Genomic DNA, 27,988 nt, shown 5'->3' on the forward strand with positions numbered 1-27,988 from the left:
CAGGTTTTATCATGAGGCAGACTACATTTCTCTCCCTGCTCTCCAAGGAATACAAGCTGTATGAGCTGTATTGGGCCTCTTCCCTGAAGGGTTTAAAGGTAGCGCTTAGACTGCTTTCAGACCCTTAAAATAAAAACATACAAAGTTAGAATAGTATCTTCCAGCAGGAGTAGGACAGCGCTTTGTACAAACTGTCACAGTTACAGCGTGAGCTGCACCTCTGACCCCTCTCTCATCTCTGAAGACACCCTCCTGAAGTCACAGACATTTATCTTCCTTGAGGTGGACTATGACAGTTCTCCCAATCCTAGGCCATGCCGGTGGTATACCACACTCTGCATCAACTGGGATTAACCAGCAGGTCTCACTTGGCACCTGCAGTTCCTCCCTTTGGGAGCTTGTGACCAGCACAGAATACAGTGACCCAAAACATTCTCATTTTATATCAAAAGTATTGTTTAATCTTAACCGTAGGAACAAAGCATAGACTTCTTTTTTTAAAACTATGCTACATACATGTCTATCTTACCTAGAGTCCTGGGCAGGCCCCTACCATCTGTTCCCCAATCCTTGAGAGACAGTCTTTGTAAAACCAGCCAAAGTTTTTTATTCTCAATTCCCCAGACTGAGGCAGCCCTGCCCCTCTGACAGACTCAGCACAGGATTGGAGGTAGTCAGCCTCTTCTTAAATTAACCCCTTTTATTCATACAGCAAATCCCCTTACAGCAATCGGACACACATATAGAACAAAGTATTGATAAGTAGCCCCAGACTGGTCACATACTCTCTCTCTCAGGGATGATCTGAAGCAGGCTGTTTGGTCAAAGTAGTTTTATTATTCCTAGAATAGTAAAACAGCCATGGATCTGGAGGGAGGAAGTAAGCATTAAATGACATTTAAAACAATAAGCTATCCTGACTCCACAATGCAACACTTGGGAATTCATGGCAGTAGCAAATGGCCATGTTAGAATTCCTCAGTTTACATAAATCCAGGTTATATGGACTACTGAAGACACATTCACCACTTGTGACAGTCTAGGCAAGGAACCCTCACCAAGAGAACTGATGACACAGGTTATTTCCGAGAACTACAGGGGCCAGCAATGAAGTGGCCAGACAAAGCTCATTACCTGGGAGGCATCTCACTGTTATTAACAACACAGGGCATTTACGATAGATTGCAACTAGAGTGTGTGTCCTAGACCTCAGCCACTTCCACCAGCTAAGACAACAGCAGGAGGGTGTCTGGCTCTCTGGTCCTTGAGGAAGGACTGCAGGAACAAGGAGCAGAGATATAAAGCTGATGGAGGAAATACAGTGCTATTTCACTGCACTCACAGAGGCATACATGCTTGGAGTTTAGTAGGAGAGAGTCTTCGAGGCAAGCTTAGAAATGGATTCAACAGGTGGGATTTTCCTCCCCCTTCCAATTATTAGTTAGCCACCATATTCCTCCACAGGGAGCACCAGTGGCCTGGAGCACTGCTCAGTCTGCAGCCACAGGACAGGCAGGTCAATAGCGGCTGGAGTCCCGAGAGCTAGACAGCTCTCGTTCCCTGGCATGCTGGTCCCTGGTGCTTCTCTCCCATCGCTCTCTTGATCTAGTGCTCCCTAGACATTCCTCTTGTCTGCTGCTGCGGCCTTCGCCCTTTCTGTTCTTGTCTTCTGCCTTTTCCTCCTTCCAGGCACTGCTCAGACCCTTTTGCTCCTGGTGCCCCTTGTCCCCTCGTCTCTCCACAGCTCTATTGCGACACTGCTCTTGCTCAGGTTCCTCTTCCAGATAAGTCCTACTTGCATGCTTTCGCCCAGACCCATTCCGGGACTGCTGCCTTGGGTTAGCATATTGGTCATAGGCAGAGTCTTCCTTTTCCTTTTTAATCCAGGCTGTGTCAGGCGGCTCTCCTGCAGGGAGGGCCCTCTTCACACCTTGCAAGCCCCTCCTCTTCTCCTTCTGCTCTCTTTTTCTCTTCTCTTTATCTGAAATACAGATTAATCCCTTTGAGAGACTCCAGCAAGCACTGCCTCAGCCTCAACCCCGTATGCTACAGCAGCTCCCCATGTTCCATTCACCCTAGAATGTTTTCCTTCCAACATTTCCAGCTCCTGACCACAAGAGGCTCCTAGCCTCCCATGCTGCCCTCACCCACCCTTCCCCACCACTCCATGCTGTCAGCACCCCTAATCAGGAAGCTCTCCCCCCATTCCCTGATTTCACACTGCCCACTCCACCACACACACACACCCCCAAGCATCTCAGCTAAGCTGTGCAGGCACATTTTGATTTGACATGGTATCATCTGCTATATCAAGTATCTGTGTGAGTGATTATCGCAGTCCATCCTTAACATATTTGTACTGGTTTTCTTTAATAAGAATTAAGATATCCACCCAGTGGGTGTCTTTAAGACAGAGATGCTTGACTCCAAGGAGAAGGCTAGATTCCATGTTTAATTATGAGACATGGGCCAGCATACTATACAGCCTCCCCATCATGCATCCATAGCCAATCTTCCTGGTGTCAGTGGGCATAGAGAGAGAGAGAGAATAGATCCATTAGGTAGTAACTATACTTTATGTATTCAATTTTATTGCCACATTCAGCACCACTCAATGGGAAATCTGCTCTCTGTTACATCCAATGCTGTGCCTGCCCTGCAGTTCTCTTCCTTCGCCATCCTCTTCCTGACTCTCTTCTGTGTTCCCTCTGGATTTCCTTCTTACAGACCTCCCTGTTCCATCCTCTAAAATGATTAGCAGTTATATAGTTAATGGTCACACTGAAGCATTAGTACTGGGCTTTAAAGCTGACATTTCAAAAGAGATTAATGGAGAGCCAAAGAGCTCACATTTAAGCCATTGTTTCAGGCTCTCTGCACACTCAGGCAGGAATATCAGCTAACTCAGTAAACATTTTTAAAGTTCCCTGAAACCATGAGGGCTTAAAAAAACAACCACCCTTGCCTTACTTTTTCAATATCATAGATTTTAAGGACAGAAGGGACTACTATGATCATGTAGTCCAACCTGCTGTATAACACAGGCCAGAAAGCCTCAGCCAGTAAACTGTTTCAAGCCCATTACTTGTTTGAACAAGAGCACCTTTTTTAGAAAAGCATCTGGTCCTTATTTAAAGGCTTTCATAGATTCCAAGACCAGAACTAACTATTGTGATCATGCCATCTGACTTCCTGTATAACACAGGCCACGGAACTTCTCTGAACGGATTCCTGATTGAATCAGAGCATTAAAAACAAACAAAAAACAAACAAACAAACAAAAACCCATCCAGTCTTGAGTTAAGTTTCCAGTGATACAGAATCCATCACAATCTTTGGTCAATTGTTCCAATGGTTAATTACCCTCACTATTAAAAAATGTATACCTTTATTTCCAATAGGAATTTGTCTAGCTTCAACTTTCAGCCACTGGATCTTGTTAGATTTTCATTTGCTACACTGAAGAGCCCATTATCAAATATTTCTTCCCCGTGTAGGTACTTATAGACCATGGGTTCTCAAACTGGGGGTCAGGATCCCTCAGGGGGCCGCGAGGTTATTACATGGTGGGTCGCGAGCTGTCAGCCTCCACCCCAAGCCCCGCCTTGCCTCCAGCATCTATAATGGTGTTAAATATATAAAAAAAAATGTTTTTAATTTATAAGGAGGGCCACACTCAGAAGCTAACTAAGTGAAAGGGGTCACCAGTACAAAAGTCAGAGAACCACTGTTATAGACTAATCAAGTCACCCCTTAGCCTTCTCTCCATTAAGCTAAATAGTTTGAGTTCCTTGAGTCTATCGCTATAAGGCATGTTTTCTAATTCATGGCTCTTCTCTGAACCCTCTCCAATTTATTAATATCCCTTTTGAATTGTGGGCACCAGAACTGGACACAGGATTCCAGCAGTGGTAACACTAGGGCCACACAGAGGTAAAATAACCTCTCTATTCCTGCTTGAGTATCCTGTTTATATATTTTATGATCGCATTAGCTTTTTAGGCCACAGCATCACACTGGGAGGTCAAGTTCAACTGATTATCCATCATGCTCCCCAAATCTCTCTGGAGTCACTCCTTCACAAGATAGAGGCCCCTATTATGTAAATATGGCCTGCATGCTTTGTTCCTAGATATATACATTTAGATATATTAAAACCCATATTGTTTGCTTGTGCCGAGTTTACTAATCGATCCATATCACTGAATCAGTGACCTGTCCTCTTCATTATTTACCACTCCTCCAATTGTATCATCTGCAAACATTATCAGTGATGATTTGATATTTTCTTCCAAGTCATTGATAAAAAATGTTTTAGGGCCAAGAACCGATCCTTACAGGGCTTCTTAGAAACACACCTGCTCAATGATTATTCCTCATCTCCAAATAGGTTTGGAGACCTATCAGTTAGCCATCTTTTAATCCATTTAATGGTACCATGTTCATTTTATATCTATTTTTTTTAAATTAAAATGTCATGGTACCAAATCAAATGCCTTACAGAAGTCTATGCATATTACATGAACACTATTACCTTTATCAATCAAATTTATAATCTCATCAAAAACAGAGTAAAAATGATAGCTTCCTACCACTGGATATGGTTGTGCTGTCTTCTAACTTAAAGAAGTTTAGATTCTGCACAATCTGATTGTGCCAGGCAACCCGTGTAAGGCCCATATGATATGTTGAAATGAGACAGGCAAGTACTTCTAAGCTTTAAAATCAGGAAGCCAACCCCCTTCCCTCCAAACAAAGGGTAACCCCACCACTCTCAGGTGTAGCCCTGCAGCCAGCCAGGAGCTTCAGCTGAGAGAGCTCTGTGCATAAAGGATCCATCTAGTAAAGCAGAGCATGCAGGTCCTGGAAGGGGGAGGAGAGAGGGAGGGGGAAGAGATCCACAGCCAGCAGAATGCAGGACAATAGATTCCCCTAGCAGGATGGCAAAGGATAACCTAGACACCAAGACTATGTATCCCCATACGGTTCCCATTGGCAGCTGCTTGTTTGTGCAGCTCGATGCCTTGCGGGATTGAGGAGTTCTAGCGTGGTGTGTTTCCAGGATTAGGATTCTGGTACGAACATGCTTTACCTGTATGCTTTTTCACTGGTACCTCACTGTCTTCTGAGGAAGAGTCAGATGAAGTAGGTGGAGGAGTTTTAGCCCCACAGCCTCTCTCACGTAGGACTTTTGTTACATCATCTATATCCTCAGAGTCCTTTGGAGGGCGATAGTTAGCGACATGATCCACCCGAATTGTCCTTCCTTTTATCTATACAAAGGAAAGGCTGGATCATTAGTAAAGCTGCCAATAAGCCCACAAGGCTACAGAAAGTACACAGCACACAGGCAAAAGGCACAGGACTTGGGCTCCAAGCCTGGGCTCAAGACCTCCTGCCTTCACAATGCATGACCAGGCTCCCTCTTTGTGATTACATTAGAAGGGGTTCTGTTACAAACCCCGGTCACAGAGAACATGCCCTGCCCCAGGACTCAAAGTAGAGCCATTCAGACACCAGAAGGCCAGATCAGTCCAGCCATAGTTTGAAACATCCCCTATCCAAGCAGGGGCAGCCATGAGCTCTCTCTGTCCCTGCACTCCTCTCTACCACAGCATCAGATGACTGTGGGAGACATGCCACCTTCCATGGCCTTCCACACTGGGTAAAATACTCCTACGTACCAAAAACATTATCACTAATACATTGGCAAAATAACGAGTGACCCCTCAGCACTGTGAGTAAGAGGGCTTTGCGAAGAAGAGTACCCGGCCACAGCCCAAAAGCCAGGGGAACACTCCTGGGACAATCACATCAGAGGGGTTTCCTGACGTGCTACCCAAGATGCTACCAAGAAGCGTAAAATGGGGAGGTGAGTCCTAATCCTTGGAGTTGGAAGAGAACCAGTATATACGTTAGGGAGAAACAAGAAGCAAAGAAGGAGAATCTGCATGTTCCTAGCCCTCTAAAAGAGTCTGTAAGACTGACAGAACCACATGTCAGTTCCAAGGCCCAGGACATAGCAGTTTTTGTGAAGCAGGGTTGCAATGACACTCAGAGCAGGAATGGTGCTGGGATTGGAAAATGAGTAGTTCCATGACTAGAAAGAAAGAAACCCCATGACTCTCACTGGGACCAAGGCCAACAAAGTTGTATGAGGCAGTGGGTGCCAACAGGAGTCCAATGTGCCCATTGATAGAGAGGTGTTGGCTGCAGCTGGCTCACAAAAGCTTCAGAAACACTAGCAGACAGAGAAAGGGCATAAGAAGGACATTTATCAAGGAGATTGAGAGCTCCTCTGCTTAAGGACAGTCGCAGTGATCAGGGAACAGCAACATTAGTGTCGTCAGAGCACTGAGCACTGTACTTCTGCTGATGGAACCAGCTGCTTGGAATTGTGGCCTGGGGAAGCTCCTGCTTCACTGTGATTTTTTGGAGGCACACTTTATTCCGCATGTCGATAAGATGTTAGAAAGATCTTATCAGGCGTGAACAGCATTCTCCTTGGAGAGCAAAAAGATCTTTTGCTGAAGAGTTCAAGCCTAAAAATGGTTAAATATGGAAGTGCTTTCTCTGCCAGAACTCTAGCACAAGGGTATCAAACACATTCTGGGGCGAGTGAAAGGTTCAAGAGCTAAGGGCACAGGGCCTGTTTTGCAGTATTGTCTGCCTGCAAAATGAGCCTCTTTAGTCAGTGAACATCGATGCGGCATTTAGAGACAAACTGACTCCTCCACTCCTGGCATTTCTCATGACCACTTTGCCATGACACCTTTTTGTGAACAATTCTCCTACAGTTATATATACTATTGAGCACCCCTCCCCTCCACCGTACCTCTTTGGGACATTTCTCTCCTCACCCCCAGATCTGTTCCCTGTAACTTAGAAGCTGCCACCTCCCTTATGGGTCCCAGCAGTAGCGGTGAGGGAGTGGGGGGATGGGCAGAAAAGAAGCCACCTCTGACCCCAGTACCGGGAGGCTTCAATGTGGTAAGGAGGAGGAAGGAGCCTGCTTCCACAGCAGGAGCAGAGAGACTGGACAGGATCCTCCTTCAATGTCACATTGTGAGGCCAGCTGCACAAAGGGCTGATGCGAAGGTGGGGAGAGGCATAAGTGCCTGGGATCAGACACAGGCTCCCTTCACAATTCTATCGCTCCATCTCCTGCTCCATACCTGAGCTGCCCTAGGTTGGTAGCTGGAGACCAGATCCCTTTGCGAGTTACAGAAGATGCTGCACACTAGAGGAAAGGGCTCTGAAGGTTGGATCCAGCCCACGTGCCATACTAGACATCTCTGCTCTTGTAGCACTAATATACTGCTGTAATTCCCTCTGAAGACACAATGGGAGCCACAAATGCTTCTAACTGTGGACCCTTGCACATGGAAAGAATGGTGAACTGGAGCTCTGGGTGCCCTAATGTCATGGCAAATAACAGCCCTATACTAGCAGCCAATCTGGACACAGACAGGACTTTATTTAAAGGCAGGTCTCTGTTCTTTGACATACCGACCTTGATCCCATTAAAATTGTCAACAGCAAGTATGGTGCTTCTCTGATCTTCGTAGCAAATAAAACAGAAACCTTTCGATTTTCCAGTCTTTTTATCTCGCACCAGATTAATGTTCACAATTTCTCCATATCTAGAAAGAAAAAAGTGTAGTCACAAATGCTTAGTCTTAGCACCAAAGGCGAGGGAAATGACAAACCTAATAGGAAAAGTCACCAGCCCTCGAGATTCAGCCTGCAATGATATCGGGGGGAGGGGAGGGGTGTCTCTGAGAGACCCCGTGTCATGCAGTACAGTGATACCTCGCTTAACGTTGTTGTTATGTTCCTGAAAAATGTGACTTTAAGCAAAATGATATTAAGCAAATCTAATTTTCCCATAAGAATTAATGTAAATGGGGGGTTAGGTTCCAGGGAATTTTTTTTCACCAGACAAAAAAACTATATTATATATACATACACACACACACACAGACAGACAGTAAATTTTAAACAAACAATTTAATACTGTTCACAGCAATGATGATTGTGAAGCTTGGTTGAGGTGGTGAAGTTAGAGGGTGGAAGAGGGTGGGATATTTCCTGGGAAATGCCTTACTGCTAAATGATGAACTAGCATTCAGCTGAGCCCTCAAGGATTAACAGATTAATGTAGCCTCACACTCTACAAGGCAGCACAAATGGAAGGAGGGGAGACAGCATGGCAGACAGAGAGACACACCCTGTGTGGGGGAGAGAGATGCGCATTACCCCTTTAAGTATGCTGACACCACTCTAAGCACATTACCTTTAAAAAGATCAAGAAGTTGAGACAGCAGCTGCAGCCACCAAGCTCTCCATCCTGAGCCCTGTTATGTCCCCACCCTGCTCTATATGGAGAAGGGGTAAGTGGGGGACAAGAGTAGGGGGGACAGGGACACCCTGACATTAGCCCCCCTCTTACTCCCTCCCCTGCACAGCAAGGAGGCTCCCAGGAGCAGCTCCAAGGCAGAGGGGGGAGGGCCAGCTGAACTGCTGGCAATTGGTACCCTGCTGAGCGGCTGCTGCACAGAGAACTTAGGGGAGTGGAGAGCGGATGGGGGGCTGCAAGTCTACCCTGGTTCCAAGCCCCCACCAGCTAGCTGCAAGACGCTGCTCCTCCTGGACAAAGCAGGCAGCTGCCAAACAACAATATAAGGGAGCACTGCGCAACTTTAAACAAGCATGTTGTCCAATTGATCAGCAGTGTAACAACGAAACAACATTAACCGGGACAACTTTAAGTGAGAAGTTACTGTACCAAGGCATAACACCAACCATCTGGCCTCATGCTGTAACCCTGCTAAACTACTGAGAATGAAAAATGAAATTCCACTTACTGTGAAAACACGCAGATTATATCACCTTCTGTCAACTCATAGGGGAGACCTCCTGGGGAGAAAGAAACAGGTTATGTTGCTCAACTGAATAGGACCGCAGTACAGCCTTTCCTCCTGGCCTTGCGGATTGCCATGCCGATCCCCTCAACCCAATATGCCTCTCCTCTGGTTCCCATACTCTAGGCAACAATTCATCAAATATTTAAGTCATTTGATTTAGTCAGAACAATTTCATAATACTGAAGAAGTTCTACAGAACTTTCTTAAATGCATAAAACAATCTTAATTTAGAATTCTTCTATTCCTTGTAACACTAAGGAATAGAAGAATTGTATTCTGCAGATTTCTTTAGGCATTAATCTTCACCACTCTAGATACAGTTACAGCACTATCCTCGCAAGCTTTTGTTTCTTCAATAGCACCACAAGCAGTTAGGCAAATTATTTGGTGAGTAATGTGACATTTCTTCCTCACAAGACCCCAGTAAAACTACTCTTCATTGGGAATTTATCCACACAGCGTGTGAACTTCTGACATTTGAGTTACCTGAAAGCCAAGAGAGCCTAATGTTCCTTTTGAAAGGGACACTGACAGCCTGAATTGCTTTGAAACTAATTTAAAATACAGTACACCCAGGACTTTAGAAGCGTCTACATGTTTTTGCTTTCCTCATCACATTTAGGAGGATTTTATGGACCTTTCCTTCTGCCTTCCTACAATGTTCCTCTCTCTGCACACCCTGCTTGTAGCTTTATTGCTGCTGTTATAGCAGAGTGTGGGGCACAGAATGCATATAAGCAATGCCATTGTTCTAGCGTAGGAAAAAGACACTGAACTGCATGTTTAAGTGCCCTGAGAAGACAAGGATACAAAGGGAAAGAGTAGAGAACAAAACATAATAGTCAGTGGATCTGTGCTACTTTTAAACATGTTTTGGGAGGTATCCCTTCAGTGTGCTAGACTTCCAAGGGGTCCCACTCTTCCTCAAGGATAGGCCATATGGCCTCAACACCTCCCAGACTAAAACCTCTGGGCTCCAGCAGTCCTGCTTCCCTCCCCTTCTCCACCCTCTCCCCCCAAATGAGTGTTGCCCAGCAAATACAACTGAACCAGACTCGTTCAAGAGACTTTTCCCCTCTTCAGGGATCAATGCGTCTCAGGAAGAATTTGTAGTGACACGAGGCTACCTTTCAAAACAGAACAGGGTTTATTAGTCAACTGGAACACAGCATCAGGAAGTCTGTAGGTTAGCAAAGAGAAGCAAAGGTTATGACATGGTCCATACTGGCCAATGCCATGTTTCCCTTGAGCCATGCTGCTAGAAGCCATCTTGGTTTCCTTTCTCTGTCTATCCCTTTGTCTTAGGTCCAGGAGAGCCCGCTGTCTCTTTCTGAGCCCAGTACTTCTTACCACCTACTGTCACTTCCCCACATTGTCTTCCCAGTTAAGCTGGGAGCCTCCCACATTGATAGCTGTCAACTGTTCAGTAACTGGGGTTTCCATTGTCTGAGTCAATTGATATGAGTTGGTCCCAGCCAGTCCTGAACAACCCATTCATGACACCCCAGACAGTTACATGACAAAACACCTGAAGTCTCCTGCTCTTTCCACTCAGGGCATGCATCACTGAGGGTACGTCTTCATTACCAATTGTAAAGTGTGCTTTAACGTGGATGTGCAGTTGTGGCACCAGTGCTGGGAGACAGTGCTGTAAAAAAACCACCACCATGAGGGAAGCGCGGCTCTGAGCAGTGCTGGTGCACTGTCTATGCTGTCACTTTACAGCGCTGAAACTTGCATCACTCAAGGGGAGAAAGTTTCAGCGCTGTAAAGTGGCAGCGCAGACAAGGCCTGAGAGAAGAGGGAAACTAAGAGGCATATTAGAATCATAAAAATATTATCAACATTCCTACACTGGTCACAGTACAAACATATTTTCCATTGAAAGTGTTATTTTCATTTTTAATAGTAATAATATTTGTATTATAGAAGTGTGTAAGGATTCCAGTCATAGACCAGGACCCCACTGTGACAGGTACTCTATAGACACAGGACAAAAAAGACAGTCACTGTCCTCAGTTTAACACAAGACAAGAGACAACAGATGGACACAATAAACGGATGGGGGAGAACTAGATAACAACTAAACTTCTTTGGAAAATTATTCATAACTGAGACCTGGGAGTTAAACTGAAAGTGACCTTATAACCTTACCCACAGAGCTAGTTACACTGAAGCCTTTAACAATCCATTCAACTACTGGGCATGACGTTAGCAGAGAGATGATGGGGTGTACACTGCTAATGAGGGTAGTAAAATAATTTGCCAGCCAGAAGAGAGGGTATTTGGACTGGAGCACTCAGGGTATGTGTGGAGGATGCACAGGCTAGTTAAGCAGCTGGGACTGCGGTTGCTTAAGGAACTTGTATACTCATCTTCAGTTATGCAGGGTGCAGTTTACAGATAAGTTAGAGTTGTGGATGTTCAGTTTAAGTCAATGGGAGCCACAGGTGCGCCCACTCTGAAAAATCAGGGCCTTGGGATGTGTGTCCTCACTGTCCTAAGAGTTAACAATGCGTAGAGAGGTATCTGCAGGACATACAGGTAGCTGAGCGGAAGTTCCTCTTGTGGAAAGCAAGTATTAAGGAAGCCAAGCTGTCTGCATGACACAGATTGACAGATGTGCAGACAGTTGGAGGTTATTACACCTTCTGAGGGAGCAGAAAGAACATCCTGCAGCAGACACTGGCTATACTGCAAAAAGAACAGAATGGGGAAATGCTATTTTATCTCAAATAGAAAAAAACAAACTGAATAACAGCCTTTTACTAACCAATGCATGCTGAATGGATGATGAAAAAACAGTGTCAGTTAACAACATGTTGATAAGAGAAGTGGTTCAAGATCAGGAATCCAGAGCTAGAGGAACAGAAGAGATTACACTTTCGCAGCAGCAGGGGAACATGTCCATCATGACAGCATGTCCAAATTTGAAGTCCATAACCTGAACCTGGGAGAGCTAGGAAAGAGTCTGGAAGTCTTGGGAAAGAAAGAAATCCTAGAGCTCCTTATTCCTGATCCTCTTTGGGCCAAAGGCATATCAAGATTGCATGATCTATCCCCTGAGCAACTTATCAGAGAGGAAGACCCTGTGAGTCCTTGCACCCACACTTCTCTCAATGCCTGTCAACAGAGACTGACATTGTTACAACACAAAGCAACAGTGAAATAGACTTCACTTGGTGCTCAGCCTCCAGAGCTGACTCACAGGGGTCATGATACAGGACCTTGGGGAACTAGCACCAAGATTGCTGTACCAAGCACATACCCACGAAGATCCAGGCGCTATCACTGTACTCTGCATGCCATGACACCTTCTCCTGTACACCCAGCTCAGCCTCCCGTTGGTTCAGCTCATTGATCAGTTTCACCTTCGTCAGGGGGCTGCAGGGCAAAGGCCAAACAGTTACCAAGGTATGGACATCTCCTTGTCTAGTGCCTCCCTACAAACACAACCCTTTCATGCCCTCATACAGCCCACCCACAAACACTCCCTGTATCCCCTCTGCAGCTCCCTGCCCCCCACATATCCCCATGGAGCCAACCCCAAACAGCCCCCATACTCCCTATGCAGTCTCCTGCCTCTCCCCACAAACAGCCCCCATATCCCCTATGCAGCTCCCTGCACCCAGATATCCCCATGCAGCCCCCACAAGCAGCCCCAGTACCCCTACGCAGCCTCCCACCCCCACATACCCCAGACAAACAGCCCCCCTGCACCCCCGACGCAGCCTCCCACCCCCACATACTCCAGACAAACAGCCCCCTGCACCCCCGACGCAGCCTCGCACCCCCATATACCCCAAACAGCCCCCTGCACCCCCACATACCCCACACAAACAGCCCCCCTGTACCCCCGACGCAGCCTCGCAATCCCACATACCCCACACAAACAGCCCCCTGTACTCCCGCATACCCCACACAATCAGCCCCCCTGCAACCCCGACGCAGCCTCACACCCCCACATACCCCACACAAACAGCCCCCCTGCACCCCCGACGCAGCCTCGCACCCCCACATACCCCACACAAACAGCCCCCCTGTACCCCCGCGCCCCCACATACCCCACACAAACAGCCCCCCTGCACCCCCGACGCAGGCTTGTACCCCCACATACCTCACACAAACAGCCCCCCTGCACCCCCGACGCAGCCTCGCACCCCCACATACCCCACACAAACAGCCCCCCTGTACCCCCGCGCCCCCACATACCCCACACAAACAGCCCCCCTGCACCCCCGACGCAGGCTTGCACCCCCACATACCCCACACAAACAGCCCCCTGCACCCCCATACCCCACACAAACAGCCCCCTTGCACGCCCGACGCAGCCTCGCACCCCCACATACCCCAAACAGCCCCCTACACCCCCAATGCAGCCTCGCACCCCCACATACCCCACACAAACAGCCCCCCCCCTGCACCCCAGACGCAGCTCCCGGCCCCACCGGGAGAACGGCCCCCTCAAACCTACTTCATCGTGACAACGACAAGGCCCCAAGCTCTCGCGCACGCGCAGTTCTCGGGGAGCCCGCCCGGAACGTAAGACAGCGCGACCCGAGCCCCCGCGGTAAGCCCCGCCCCTGGGCCGCGCTGCTCGCTCCCTCCTTCGTGGCCGCTGGCTGGCGGGGGGGGGAGCTGCTGGAGCGGAACGAAAAGGGGGCGGTTGACCCTGAGCCTGGCCGGGCTCTTCAGCGCGTTGGGGACGCTGCGTCCCCAGGGGCCGCCCAGAGATCGTGGCGCCGACGAGGGCTGAGCGCGCAGCGCGTCCCGCTGGGCCGTGTCTCGTGGCACAAGGAGGCGGCGCTGTCCGAAGCCTGCGCCGCGCGGCAGGGGGCCCACAGGGCTGTGCCCGGGAGGGGAGCGAGCGGATTGTGGGCTGGGTATCGAGAGGGTGTGGGGGGATGGTGGGTGTCTGGCTGGGAGGCAGGCGGCTCGGGGGGGTCCTGGGGGAGGCAGAGGAGATGGTGCTGGGTGCCTGTGGGAAGTGGGGAGTCAGTGGTACCCCTGCTTCACTCTCACTCCTACGCACCCTTGTGGGAACTGGGTGCCCAGCCACAGGGGCACAACTAGAATTTTCCTAAGGAGGGGCTGAGAGGCCTGGATTCCCCCCCCCCCCCCTTTGCATTGCCATGACTGACCTTCCCCCTCCTCTCTCCTTCCCTCCTACCAGAGAAACCAGCGTAGTGAGACCTTGTCCCCCATCCTCTCTCCTCCCACCAGAGACCCAAACTAGCTGAGATCTCTCCCCTCCAATCATAAAGACTGGGACCAGCCAGAAACTCCCTCTCCTTCCCCCTTGTATTATTTTAGATCAGTGGTTCTCAACCAGGGATATGTGTTCCCCTGGGAATACACAGGGTTTTCTAGGGGGTACATCAACTCATCTAGATCAGTGTTTCTCCGCCTGGGGGTTATGACTCCCAGGGGGGTTGCAGGATGGGTTTAGGGATGATGCAACTGGAGGGCTGGAGTTAGGGGGTGGCAAGTAGAGCAATTGTCCCAGTCTCCACGCAAAGCTCAATTACATGCTTCAAGCCCTGGTCAGCAGGGCTTGGGTTTCTGACTCCTGAAAGGAGTACAGTAATCAGGAAAGGTTGAGAACCCCTTAGATGGAATATATAGGCCCAGAGGGTCAGAGGTGTTGACATGACCTGTCATTGTCCAACATTAAGCAGTGTTAAACACGGTTTGGGGTTTGATATACAGAGACATCAACCTGTGCATGGGCAAACGTGCTATTAAACAGCCTTGTATCCTTTTATTAAAGATCCAGAAAAGGAAAAACAGTTAAAGTACTTGAAATGTAAAGTATCAAGGCTTTCATTTTAACATTGGTCCCATTCCTTTTCCCTATAGCTGGAGAGAGTTTTTAGCAGGAATCCCCTGCCCCCCTTGTTTGACAGTCTCTTAGGGCAGGGGTCCCCAACGCGGTGCCTGCGGGGGCATCTAAATGTGCCTGCGTCCTGGCCAGCGGTGGAGCATCTGCTGAAATGCCACCGAATTTTTGCAGCGTTTAGGCGGCGACACCTCTTGATGACGTCACTTGTCCAGCAAGTGGCGTCATTCAGCAGTGATGCCATTCAAACGCCGACGAAATTCAGCGGCAATGCCTCTCGATGATGCTACTTGCCGCCAACAAGCGACGTCATTGAGAGACGTTGCCGCCGAAACGCTGCTGAAATTCGGCGGCGTTTCGGCGGATGCTCCACTGCTGCCACGGTCATTCATCTGGCACCTGCCAGACGAAAAGGTTGGGGACCACTGTCTTAGGGGTTTTGAAGAAGACAGTTACTCTCCTTTTTGGGGAAAAGAGGTTAGGTAGAGATGGGCTGGGGTTGTTGATACTGTTAATGTTTGATCCCATTTCCTAGAAGAAAAAACAGGAGAAACATACAAAAGCGAAGAGAAAAGAACAGCAAAGATACACAATGCAGCTTCTGCCTCTGGTATTGACTCTCACTTATAATCTCATTTCTTGAAAAACACAGGCCCAGCACCTGGTTTGATCAGCTACTCCAAGACCTGGCAAACTTGTAACAGCATTGGACTGTTTAGGACATTGCTTTTAGCTTCCTCTTCCCGGTCACAGGCTCACAGTAGTGTTGTAATATATACAGTTTTGGCTTGGCCAGACTCTTATTAGACAGAAGGAAAAAAAGAGGGATAGGAAAGAAAAGAAATAAAGTAGGGAAGGAAAAGGACACATTGTGGGGCAGAAAAACAAAGTCTTACAACCCAGCCAGAGTCACTGGATGTGGTGATGTCATCTGGGTCTTGCTGGCCTGATCTGATCAGGTCATCTTTCAGGATTGGTATAAAGGTCTGGCATCTTAGAAGATGGTGAGGGTGGCAGCTGGGCTGGTGAAGTTCACTCCAGTAGCCAATTTTTCTCCCTCAAAGTCTCTTTAAGGATCCCAGAAGGGAGTGATTGATGGAATAGCCTGTCCTTTGTTTTGTCCACCAAGTAGGCCTAATCTCTTATGCAACAGTTTTAGTGCATTGATTTTTGGTGTCTTGCAAGTTGCTGTTCTTGTTTACTAGGCATGATCTTAACACAGTCTGAGTTATAACAACAGGCCTTTTTGTTTGGATTAGTTAAGTCTTGCTGTCTGTCCTTTGCATGTTTTCCTATCAACAGTTGTTATAGGTTATTGTGATATTTTATAAACTTACTCACTTCTTACATTTGGACTCATAATTAGGGTAAATTTGTAGGTCCAGTTATCACACCTCCCACTAGTGAGACCCAAACCAGCTTCTCCCTCCCCTCCTCACCCCACCAAAGAAACCGGGACCAACCAGGCCCTGCCCTCCCCTCTCTGTCAGAGGGCCAGGGGAGTCTGGGACCCCTGGTTCTTCTGCCAAGTTGCCCTATCCCATACTTGCCAAGCCCAGTGTGACCATTGCAGCCGAAGGCTCCAACATTTAACTGCTGCTTCCCAACATCAAAAGTAATAGGCTAGGCTGTGGCTGCCCCATGCCGCTGCCTACAGCTGTACGAGTGACTGCACCAACCATCCTCTCCCTCCCTCTAACCCCAGTGCCCCCTAACTCCAGGCAAGGCTGGCTGTCAGGAACTGAAGCTGAGACAAAAGCAAAAGTCTCCAGAATATTGACAGATTTATTGAAAAGTTGCAGTTTAGCAACTTCTTGTAGTAAAGATTGAAAAATCTTCATGAGACCTAAAAAGTTGCTTGATTTAGTGACAAATTCGCTAAATTGGGAACGCTGCCCCAGGCCGGACAAAGACCTGTTTTCTGTGCATGATACTGTGTTTGCCTGCTGGGGAGACCTTCCTGTGATGAACGGACACAACTCAGGTAATGATCTCTTTCTGTGTACCCCACACAGGACACTAGGTGCTGAGACTCTGCACAAGAGCTTCTTGGCCCCCTTGCTCCACAGGCATCCTCTCTCTCTGAATAGCCAACCAGAGCATCAATATTCCAGGCCCCATGGCCCCAGATACCCTCTCACCACGCAGCTACTTTGCTCTAGTTTCCTTGGCTTGTTAATTAGCAGCACTACAAAAACATGGCAGTGGCTGTTCAGTGAAGCCCTCCCTGTGAACCCATGTAGGCCCTATTGGTGCATTTGTCTGGTTGGTGTAGCACAGGGGTCGGCAACCTTTCAGAAGTGGTGTGCCAAGTCTTCCTTTATTCACTCTAATTTAAGGTTTCATGTGCCAGTAATACATTTTAACGTTTTTAGAAGGTCTCTTTCTATAAGTCTATAAGATATAACTAAACTATTGTTGTATGTAAAGTAAATAAGGCTTCTAAAATGTTTAAGAAGCTTCATTTAAAATTAAATTAAAATGCAGAGCCCCCCGGACTGGTGGCCAGGACCCGGGCAGTGAGAGTGCCACTGAAAATCAGCTTGCATGCCGCCTTCGGCACCCATGCCATAGGTTGCCTACCCATGGTGTAGCATATCAGGATTTGGACACCTAGTTCTCATTAGATGTAATTGGATTCGGGCAGCTTTGAAAATCACCTTGAATATCTAAGATCCCCCAGTTAATATTGAGCACCGGATCCTTCATTGCTGACATGCCAGGACAGGTTGTAAGATGGGATGATGGTGATGCATTTAGATAATGGATGTAGATGACAGCAGCAGCACTGAAAATCAGACTGAAATAAAAAAAAAAAAGATTTTGAGGCCAGAGATTTATTCCTTAGATTCATTATTTTTAGCAGGTGATGATCTCATCATTGCTGTGTTTGAGTCACCAAGCTGTGAATAATGTGACTGACACCAGACCTGGGAGCTGCAGCAGGCCCCTGTCCTTGTCTCCTAGCACTGGTAGCCCTAGACATTGAGATTCTGATGCTACTGGGATTGCTCAGTCTGCTTGTTTGCTTGACCTCCCCAGAACACTCCTCCACACCACAACTGATTTAGCAGCCGGGACTAGCTCCAGGCTCAACCCGAAAGCAACAACTTCCTTTCTACAGTGTGCAGGGCTAGGGGCTTAGGCATTTTTGGTCACTAGACTGTCCTTTTCCAGGGGGACAAGATGGGTGAGGTAATATCTTTTAGGGGACCAACTTCTGTTGGTGTGAGAGACAAGTTTTTGAACTACAGAGCTTTTCCTCAGATCCAGAGGAAGAGCTCTGTGTAATTCAAAAGTTTGTCTCTCTTTCCAACAGAAGTTGTTACAATAAAAGAGATTACCTAATTCCCCCACCCCCTATCTCTCTAGTATCTGGGACTGACACAGCTACAACACTTTTCCAGAGAAGTAGGAAATATCTTAATTCAGATTATTATAGCATTGTTCAATTGGAAAGGATGTCCCCCATATGCTTTAGAGAAAAGAATAAATCACCCCTCCACAGCAACACATGGGACACCTGGAACATGGACAGCTGTGCAGCAGCAATAATACAGGATAGGAAGTAAAGAAGAACCTTGTATTTATCTAAAACTGCAAAGGGAACATTAGTTAAATTCATAGATTCCAAGGCCAGAAGGAACCATTGGGATTATCTAGTCTGACCACCAATGCAGGCCAGAGAACTTCCCCCACAATAGTTCCTAGAGCAGATCTTTTAGAAAAACATCCAATCTGGACTGTAAATGGTCAGTTATGGAAAATCCACCATGGCCATTTTTAAATTGTTCCAATGGTTAATTACCACTTGTGATAAATGAAGGGGAAGGGGTAGCTCCCTTTTATGGACCCAGCCAGCCAGTTAGCTATAAAATCCCTCATAGTAACTATTCTCTACTTGCTTTACCTGTAAAGGGTTAAAAGGAAGTGAGTGGGCACCTGGCCAAAAGAGCCAATGGGAAGGCTGGAACTTTTTAAAATTAAAACAAGACTCCCGTTTTGTCTATCTATTGTTGTTCTTAGGGAGAAGCAGACAGGGAGCAGCAGTGCTGTAAGAAGCTTTGGGCCAGGTATGAAAAATCAGTATCATACCTAGAAACTACTCATCTAAAACCCCAGATATGTAAGTAGATTAGGAAATGTCTAAAAAGATATTAGGTTTATCCCTTTTATTTTTTGTGGCATGTGTATTCCTCTGTGCTAACCCCAGGTGATTTTGTTTTGCTTGTAACCTTTAAGCTGGACCTCGAGAGCTATTTTTAATGCTTAATTCTTGTATTTGCTCTTTTTAAATCTAGCAGTAGCCTTAGTTTTCAGATGTATTTTTTTTTAATAAACTTTACCTTTTTTAAGAACAGGATTGGAGTTCTGTATCTTAAAAGGTTTGTGCATGTGTGTGGTTTTTGGTTTTTTTAATTAGCTGGTGGCAACAGCTGATTTTCTTTGATTTTTCTTTCTCAGCTCTTCCCGGGGTGGGGGTGTGTGAAAGGGCTTAAGGGTACTCCACAGGAAGGAATTCCCAAGTGCACCTTCCTGGATCCTCAAAGGGTTTTTGCACTTGGGTGGTGGCAGCGTCTACCCATCCAAGGTCAGAGAAAAGCTGTAATCTGGGGAGTTTAATACAAGTCTGGAGTGGCCAGTATTAATTTTTAAAGTCCTTGCAGGCTCCCACCTTCTGCACTTGAAGTGCCAGAGTGTGGAATCAGCCTTAACACTACTGTTAAAAAGTTATACCTTATTTCCAGTCTGAAGGTCTAGTTTTAACTTCCAGCCATTGGATCATGTTATACCTTTTTCTGCTAGACTGAAGATCCTATTATTAAAGGTTTGTTCCCCATGTAGGTATTAATAGACTGTAATGCAGTCACCCTTTAACTGTCTCTTTGTTAGTCTCAAAGAGCTCAATATATTTAATTTATCACGATAAGGCATGTTTTCTAATCCTTTAATCATTCTTGTAGCTCTTCTCTGAACCCTCTGCAATTTATCAACATCCTTCTTGAATTGTGGATGCCAGAAATGGACACAGTATTCCAGCAGCTGTAACACTAAATAACCTCTCTACCCCTACTCAAGATCATCCTGTTTATGCATCCAAGAATTGCATTATCCCTTTTGATCACAGCATCACACTGGGAGCGCATGTTCAGATGATTATCTACTCCCCAAAAAACTTTTTCAGAGTCAGTGCTTTCCAGGATAGAGTTCCCCATTCTGTAAATATGGTTGTTCATTTTTTGCCTACATTTTTTGTTCCTACATGTATATGTTTACATTTAGCTGTATTAAAATGCGTATTGTTTGCTTGTGCCCATTTACCCAGCTGTCTAGATCAGTGATCTGTCCTCATTATTTATCACTCCCCTATTTTTTATGTCATTTTCAAACTTTATCAGTGATGATTTTATGTTTTGTTCAGGTCACTGATTATGTCAAATACGATAGGGCCAAGAACAGATTCCTGCAGGACCCCATTAGAAACATGCCCACTGGATGAGTCCCTATTTCCAGTTTCCATTTTGAAACCTATCAGAGTTAGATAGTTTTTAATCCATTTAATGTGTGCCACATTATTTTTATATCTGTGACGGTCTGGTCAGTGAGAGGTGTAATCCATACCAGTGAGGGGCTGTGTCACCACCTGTCCTGTAACACTGGGTTCCTCACTGCTTTGCTGCTGTAGCTTCCAACCTGGGCTGCTCCCACACAGCCTACAACCATGCAGATCACACTCTGAGTGCTGTGTGTAGCTATAGCCTTGGTCCCGCAGCTTGCCAGCAACACACCAATCAATCACACAGCTTTGTTTACAACTAGCAAGATGACCCCAACACACTCCCAGTCCTGAAGTTCTCAAAAACTGTGCACTGAAGTGTCCAGCCCTCTCCTGGACAGCTCAGAGAAATAATGAGGTTCATTGTTCCTGTAAAGAGAGAGAACCACATCACAGGATACGATCTTAACTGGGAGTAAATACACCCTTCCCTTTAAACACAGGGCTGAGTTGGTTTATGGTAAGAATGAAATAAATTTAGTAACTAAATATACATAGGATTAAGTGAGTTCATATACAAGGAATTAAGATAGAGTTATAAGTAAAACAAAATCTAATTCTAAGTCCAAAACAATCTAGCAAGGTACAATCTTTGTCTAAGCAGGTTTCTCACCTTTATTCAATTCCCAGAGACTTCACCCTCTCCCCTTAGTTAAAGGACCCATCTTTCTCAGCTCACAAGAGCTCTGTTTCCATATGTCTGTCTAGTGATGAATGCCAAAGGTGGCTTCTGCCTTTGCTTGTATTTTCCAAAGTTCAGTGATGGTTCAGGAGGCAGGATGACCTCATGCTGTTCATTCCTTTCTGTGGGCTTCCTATGCCCCTGTATGTAAATAGGGCTTCCACTGTTTGCTTCCACGATGCTTGATTTACATAGAATACAGGGAAATAGTTGTGACATTCCCTCCTGTCTGGGCAAACAGTACAGCCTAATATAAATGAGTATCCATAATTCCTTAGTGTTAATATGTACAGTTCACAATATTAATCACTGGTGTGTCAGCTTTCAGAAAATACTTCACTATACACATTTATAATATAGTAATACTGTATACAATCAGTTGCTTATCATTTGAGGTTCAGCCCTCTTGTCTTCATAGACCAGTAAGCCTTTGTAATGTAGTGTTTGAAAAGTAAAACCCAGACCAAGCATCTCTCCTCTGACTGGCCTAGATGCCAGGCTCTCTTCTCCCCTGCTTATGTGTGAGGTTTGCCTCCACCCCTTGTTAGCTTGATGACTGTTTATGTGATATGTAACTACATTCTCATTATCTTTTGAAGTGTTTTAGAAATAAATATCCAATGGAGAAACCACACTCCTTTGTTTAGGGTAACTCCTGTTTGCCTGGCAAACACATTTGAAGAACTATAATTTCAGTTTATGTCCATAATTTTGCATCAGTTGCTTGCACCTACATTACACAGTATTAACCAGTGAGTTATAAGCTATCCAATGACAATCTGTAACTAAAGGATGTCCTGTAGTAACAATAGTGAGTTGGGGTACACTGGGCTGGGCAAGTCAACTGAAACTGACTGCTAAAGAGCAGAATGCCACTCTCCCTCTGCCCTAGGGCTGTTCTTAATGTCACTATCATTCTAGGGTTGTTTTTTTAAATCAAAATGTCATGCAGAACCAGAACAAATCTGAAGATTTTATCGTGACAGGAATCCTAGGTAGAGCAATGCGTGCAAGTCAGCCCATCCTGCACAGAGAGGGCATTCAGCTGTTGTAGAACATCAACAAGGATTCCTCTCACCACAGCATCAAGGAGTCAAGTCTCAGGGCATGACAGCAACATGCCCTTTAAACTTTACCTACAGTTAATCTCTTACACGGTGAGATGAACAACCAGCCAGCCTGAGGCTTTGCTGAGAGTTCCAATTCCAGCCAAGACCCCATTTCTACAAGCATATAATTACTCTGAATCCCCTGGTGATAGGCAAAGAAAGACTCAAAGCAGACATCAGTGATACAAATTTTATTTTGTTAACATTAATTTATAGTGAAACAAGCAGATGTCAATCTTATACAAGCACAAAACCCTCCCCCCACAATATTAACCTAGAATGCACAGCCTCTGTTCAGCAGGGGCAGGAATTTTTATTGTTAGCATCTTGTGTGAACTCCAGTTTCTGCACTTTTCCCTGCTGTCTCTCCATATCCCGATAGAGCAGGGACTTCTGGGCCTTCAACCTGCAGGCCAGGCACATGAAAATTGACTCCACATTCTGACTCTCTTTGGGGTCCTTGGCTGATGTTTCAAACAAAAGCATGTTGTGAGCATCAGCAAATTTCAGGGCCACACTGGATGGCACCTGAATTTGTTCTCGTAAGTCACACTTGTTCCCAACAAGCACCTTGGGGACGAAAGGGGGCACAGCATGCACATTGCATTCCTCAATCCACATCTTGAGATTGGTGAAGGAAGCCATCTTAGTGACATCATAGACAAAGATGACGGCATGCACATTGCGGTAATAGTGTTCTACCATGCTCTTCCGGAACCGCTCCTGGCCAGCTGTGTCCCAGACCTGCACCTAGAAAACAAAGCACAGTGTGCCTGAGGCAGCCAAGATGTAGCACACCCCCACGCAGGCCTTGGTTTCCAAGAACAGGCAGTTTCTTGTTGGGAGAGGCTGGGGGACGGCGACTTGGGGCATTTCCTCCTAGTCTATATCATTCTCAATATGTACATAACCCTTGTTCAGCTTGATTAGTGAGGCTAGACAACTGCAGAGCTCCACATAGCTAATTCCTCTTTACCTCAACTGACACTGCTGAGTCCAGCACATTTTGAGAGAAGTCCCTCCCTGGGCAGCCCTTTGCTTTATCTGCAAATGGTCCCAGTACTCTGGCCCAGAAGCCTTGGATTCCTTTGTCCTTGTACTGAGCATGGTTTGCTCCAGGCAAAGTGGTTGGGATTCAATCACTCTTGCTCAGCACCTATCTGGCAGACTCTGTGAACTTCTTTTTAAGAGAGTGTTTCCTCTTCTAACCATATTTCATTGCCATCTTTACCATAGCAATAATGTGCATAAAACACCTGGCACTTCAGAGGCATCTGTACACCAGACCAGGCATTACTCCACCTCCACCACCCAGAGCCATCCCTTGGGTAGGGCAAATTGGGGCAACCACTCCAGGCCCCATGCTTTGAGGGGCCCCGTGCTTTGATAAAATCGGGACTGTCCCTTTGTCCCACGTCCCGACTGATGTATGCCATTTGTCCTGATATTCAGGTGAAGCAGGTAGGTGAGCGGAGTAAGAAGGCGAACGGGGAGGCAAAGGGTGGATAAGCAGGAGAGCAGTGGATGGGGGGGCATGCACCTGATGGACGGCGAGGAGGAGGTAGGGGAGGCAGGCGGATGGTGAGGAGAAGAGCGATGGATGGGGGCGCACACTGGGCAGATGGTGAGGAGACAGCAAGGACAAGAGCGACAGGCAGGGTGTGTGTCTGAGGGGGCGGACGCACAGCGAGGAGACTAGCAGGGTGGCTGATTTGTCCCAGGCCCCGCACCCCCTAGGGACAGCCCTGCCGCCAGCATCCTATTCCAGAAGGAGTGAAGAACTCTGCAATGCACCCAGCCAGTTGTACAATGGTATATCTGGAGGGGGAAGAAATAGTAGAATTCCTTCCCAACCCCTGCAGGTGCACCCTGAAACCTGGGATTTGATTATTTCTTTTTTAAAGCTGCAATAGCTGCAGACTGATGCTGAAACCATCCGGCTGCCTTGTGAACCCAGTGCCAGTATCCACAGCAGGGGAGTCTTAAGCTGGGCACACGCTGGCAGAAAGCAAGCATGTTTGTTCCTCATTTCCCTGCCATTCAGTTCCCCCTTGCACTCGAATCACGGGGACAGCGTGAAAAGGGGGTGCTGCTCTGGGCTCATTGTCCTTCAGACCCTCCTGTCCCACCCTCTCACACACCCTCTTTTCAGGCTACGTAAGCCTCACTTTTCCCCTCTGACAGGATGTTAGCCTGGGCCACTAACCCTTCTCCCCTCACTGCTCAAGTGCAAGCAGCTAGGGGAGAGCAGCAGGCAGGACGCTTCCCAGGCCTGGAATAGCAACACTGGCTTCAGGCCAACATGGGGTGTAAGAAGAACACAGGGCTCAGGAACAAAGCTGGCTGAAAACATTTTGACCAAGCTTTTTCCTGTAAAAAATGCAGTTTTATCACCACTGAAATGGTTCCGTGGGCCAGGATGGACCAGTCAAACTGAGATGCAGAGCAACCAGGAACAGCCCACAGTCCAGTGGGCAGAGCACTCCCCCGGGGAGATGGGAGGCAGGTTCAAATGTCTGCCCTGCCCAATTAGAAGCAGAGACCTGGGTCTCCCACATCTCAGGCGAGCATCCTGACCACTGGGCTATAGAGCCTGTCTCCTGCTGGAGTGTTTCATTTTGTGTAACTAATTAAATACTTGTTAGGCAAGAGAGAGGGACACAACAGCTCAGTGGTTATGACTCTCACCTGGTTTCTGAGCCTTTCAGAGTTGGCTGCACTGCTGTTCCCCCTTCAGAAGCCCTCAGACTGCTCAGCCTCCAGCGGTCACTCCTGCTGTAGCATGCCAAGCCTGCCAATCTTCCCTTGCTCTCTGTTACCTTACCCATCAAGTCAAAGTTTATCAGTCTTAACCATCGAGCTTGGATTACCAGTGTCAACCCCCTGGGCAGGCAGCCAGATCCAGCCCATGCACTGTATGGATGTGGACTTGACACAAGTTAACATTTTGCAGAATCTCAGCTTTCATTTAAAAAGGTAGTTTCTAGCTCGCACATTTGCAAAGGAAGTCTGAAAACACCTGAGTGCAGCCTGAAGGTTCAGAAACCAGGAGTCAAAGAAAGACCCAGCATTCAAGATTTTAAAGTCTCATGATCTGGGGGCCTGGCTTGTGATTTTGGAATATCTGGGGTTGTGATAGTGGAATGGTCATCTCCTCCTATGGAGAAAGTTTGGTGCAAGCTGCAAGAAAAGGGGATTGCCACCCACACAGAGCCAGTTGCTCAAGGCCAGTTCCCAGCATAGCCATTAAAGACAGACACAGCAAGGAGCATCCCACTGGGCTGCCAGTCACATGCACAATCTGCAGCAACTATTCCTGTCCTAGGCCTCAAGCCACAGTCACAGCAAGTAGCTGGGTCCACAGCTCTGCTCTGCAAACTGCCCTTTCCTGGGCCTACACCCCAGCTCCACAAAGCCCCACCTTCCTCAGTGGCAGAAGTCCTGGGGTCTGGAGCATCTACCAGCTCCTTCCTATAAGCACTCACTACCACTCCCCCATGCAGCTCCCTTGATCCAAATCTGGGCATACTGGACCTTTCCACAGCATTCTCACCACCACCTCCTCCTTCTCCACAGATCTTGAAACCTCCCAGGGGGCTGGTATATGGCCCCCACTTTCCCAATGCCCTCATACCTCAGCACCTCTAGTACTCTCTGCCTCTCCCCACTTACCACCATGCTCCCTCCCTACCAAACCCTCATACATCTCCTGCCCCTGACCTCCTGTACTTCTCCCTTCCCCAGCCCCCCTATGTCTTCATAGTTCCCCCTCCTTCAACCGCTCTCATCCACTTGTACTTCCCTGCCCCCATGCCCCTTCCCTCATACTCCCATCCCCTTATACCATCTGCTCCCCCCACCAATACTTCACCAATGGCTTCAGACCTCCCAATCCCCTGGATGACCTGGTAGTCCCCCTCCAGTGCCCTCGTATCCCCCCCCCACCCCCTCCAGTGCCCTCCTACACCTCTCCCCTCACCTGCTCTCATACCTTCCTGCCCTCCCCTCCTCACCAGTGCCCTTGTATCTCCCCGCACCCCTCCTGCCCTCCAGTGTCCTCGTACCCCCTCCCCTGCCCACCAGTGCCCTTGTACCTCTCTGCGCCCCTCCTGCCCTCATATCTCCCCTCCAGTGCCCTCATACCTCCCTCTTGCCCTCCAGTGCCCTCGTACTTCCTCCCGCCCCCCAGTGCACTCATACCTCCCCATCCCCCTCCTGCTCTCCAGTGCCCTCCTACCAACTTCCACTCCCCTGCCCACCAGTGCTCTTGTACCTCCCCGCCCCATCCTGCCCTCCAGTGTCCTCGTACCCCCTCCCCTGCCCACCAGTGCCCTCATACCTCCCCACACCCCTCCTGCCCTCATATCCCCCCTCCAGTGCCCTTGTACCCCCCTCTTGCCCATCCAGTCCACTCGTACCTCCCCCAGTGCACTTGTACCTCCCCATCCCCCTCTTGCCCTCCAGTGCTCTCCTACGAACTTCCACTCCCCTGCCCACCAGTGCCCTCATACCTCCCCGAGCTCCTCCTGCCCTCATATCCCCCCTCCAGTGTCCTCATACCTCCCCCAGTGCACTTGTACCTCCCCAACCCCTTCTGCCCTCCAGTACCCTCGTATCCCCTCCCCTGCCCACCAGTGCCCTTATACCTCCCCGTGCCCCTCCTGCCCTCCAGTGCCCTTGTAGCCCCTGCCCCTATAACTTGCTACTCCACTCACTGCTCTCCCACATGCCCTTGCCACCCCAATGCCTTTGTACCTACCCCACCTGTTCTCCAGCATCCCCCTCTCTCTGCCCCATGCCTTCCTGTGTCACCAACCTCCTGCTTGTTTTCCACCTCTCCCCCACACCCTTACCAATCTCCTCACTCCCCATCCTCTCCTCCCTCACTGCCCCGGTCCCCTATTCCCACCTGCTCCTCATCTCTCACCACCTAACCCCCAGTTCTCGCCTCCTTCACTGCCCCTGCTTCTCCATTCCCCCACTTCCCATTTGCCACCACTCCTGCTCCCCCACTCTCCATCCCTCACTGCCCCATCCCCTCCTCCTCCATTCCCCCCACTGCCCTCTGCTCCCCCATCCCCGTCTGACTCCATCTCCTACCACCATGCCCCCAATTCCATCCTCCCTCACTGCCCCCTGCTTCCCCATTTCCCCACTCTGCATATACGACCACGCCCTGATCCCCCATTCCCCAACTCCCATCCGCCGCCACGCCCCCGTTCCCTCATTCCCATCCCCCACTGCCCCCGCTCCTCCTCCCTACACCCCCACCCGCCAATTCCCTTCTTCCTCACTACCCCTGCTCCCCATTCCCCGCCTCCCCCACTGCTCTGTTCCCCCAATTCCATCCTCCTTTAGTGCTCCTGCTGCCCCCCACATGCCCCCTGCTTCCCCATCACCCCGTTCCGCTCCTCATCCCCCACCCCATTCCTCCCCGCCTCTCCCCCCACCTTGATTTTCTCTCCCTCGATCTCCACCGTCTTCTCCCTGAAGTCCACGCCGATGGTGGCCTCGGTGCTCGCGGGGAAGGCGCCCCCGCAGAAGCGGAAGGTCAAGCAGGTTTTGCCCACGTTGGAGTCGCCGATGACGATGATTTTGAAGATGCGGACCCGCAGGTACTGCTCCAGCGAGGCGTCCAGCTCGGCCGCGGCCGGCCCGGAGGGCTGCATGCCGGGCGCTGCGCGGAGCCGGGCTGCTGCCCGCACACAAAGGCAGGAGGCTGCTGCCGAGCGCGGCGGATCAGGTGGCTGATGCATATTCAGCGCGGCGGAGACCCTCCCCCTGGCCGGCCGGCGGGTGGGGCCGGCCTCGGGGCGCGCCCGACCCACGCGCTCCCGCAACGCCTGCCTGCGGGCCAGCAGGCGGGCACCCGAG

At 48.4% G+C, this 27,988-nt stretch overlaps 3 protein-coding genes across 3 annotated transcripts in view; 1 reads left to right on the forward strand and 2 right to left on the reverse strand.

Moving 5' to 3' along the window:
* Positions 1-432: 432 nt before the first annotated feature.
* RBMX2 (RNA binding motif protein X-linked 2) lies at positions 433-13,490 on the reverse strand. Its single transcript, XM_050964228.1, has 6 exons — positions 13,402-13,490; positions 12,196-12,311; positions 8,868-8,919; positions 7,514-7,643; positions 5,093-5,273; positions 433-1,981 (listed from the first exon to the last, which is right to left on the reverse strand). Exons 1-6 carry the CDS (start codon positions 13,404-13,406, stop codon positions 1,518-1,520), a joined length of 948 nt encoding a protein of 315 aa, XP_050820185.1. The 5' UTR covers positions 13,407-13,490; the 3' UTR covers positions 433-1,517.
* The window catches only part of AIFM1 (apoptosis inducing factor mitochondria associated 1), a 64,993-nt gene continuing 48,484 nt past the window's right edge, over positions 11,480-27,988 (forward strand). Inside the window, exon 1 of the mRNA XM_050964203.1 lies at positions 11,480-11,485. The gene's annotated coding sequence lies outside the window, so the exon portion shown is untranslated. The remainder of the gene's footprint in view (positions 11,486-27,988) is intronic.
* On the reverse strand, positions 22,291-27,870 carry RAB33A (RAB33A, member RAS oncogene family). The gene is made up of 2 exons (XM_050964237.1): positions 27,565-27,870; positions 22,291-22,864 (listed from the first exon to the last, which is right to left on the reverse strand). Exons 1-2 carry the CDS (start codon positions 27,868-27,870, stop codon positions 22,409-22,411), a joined length of 762 nt encoding a protein of 253 aa, XP_050820194.1. The 3' UTR covers positions 22,291-22,408.

Source organism: Gopherus flavomarginatus, chromosome 8 (genome assembly GCF_025201925.1).
Source record: "Gopherus flavomarginatus isolate rGopFla2 chromosome 8, rGopFla2.mat.asm, whole genome shotgun sequence".
In the NCBI taxonomy this organism is placed as follows: Eukaryota; Metazoa; Chordata; order Testudines; family Testudinidae; genus Gopherus; species Gopherus flavomarginatus.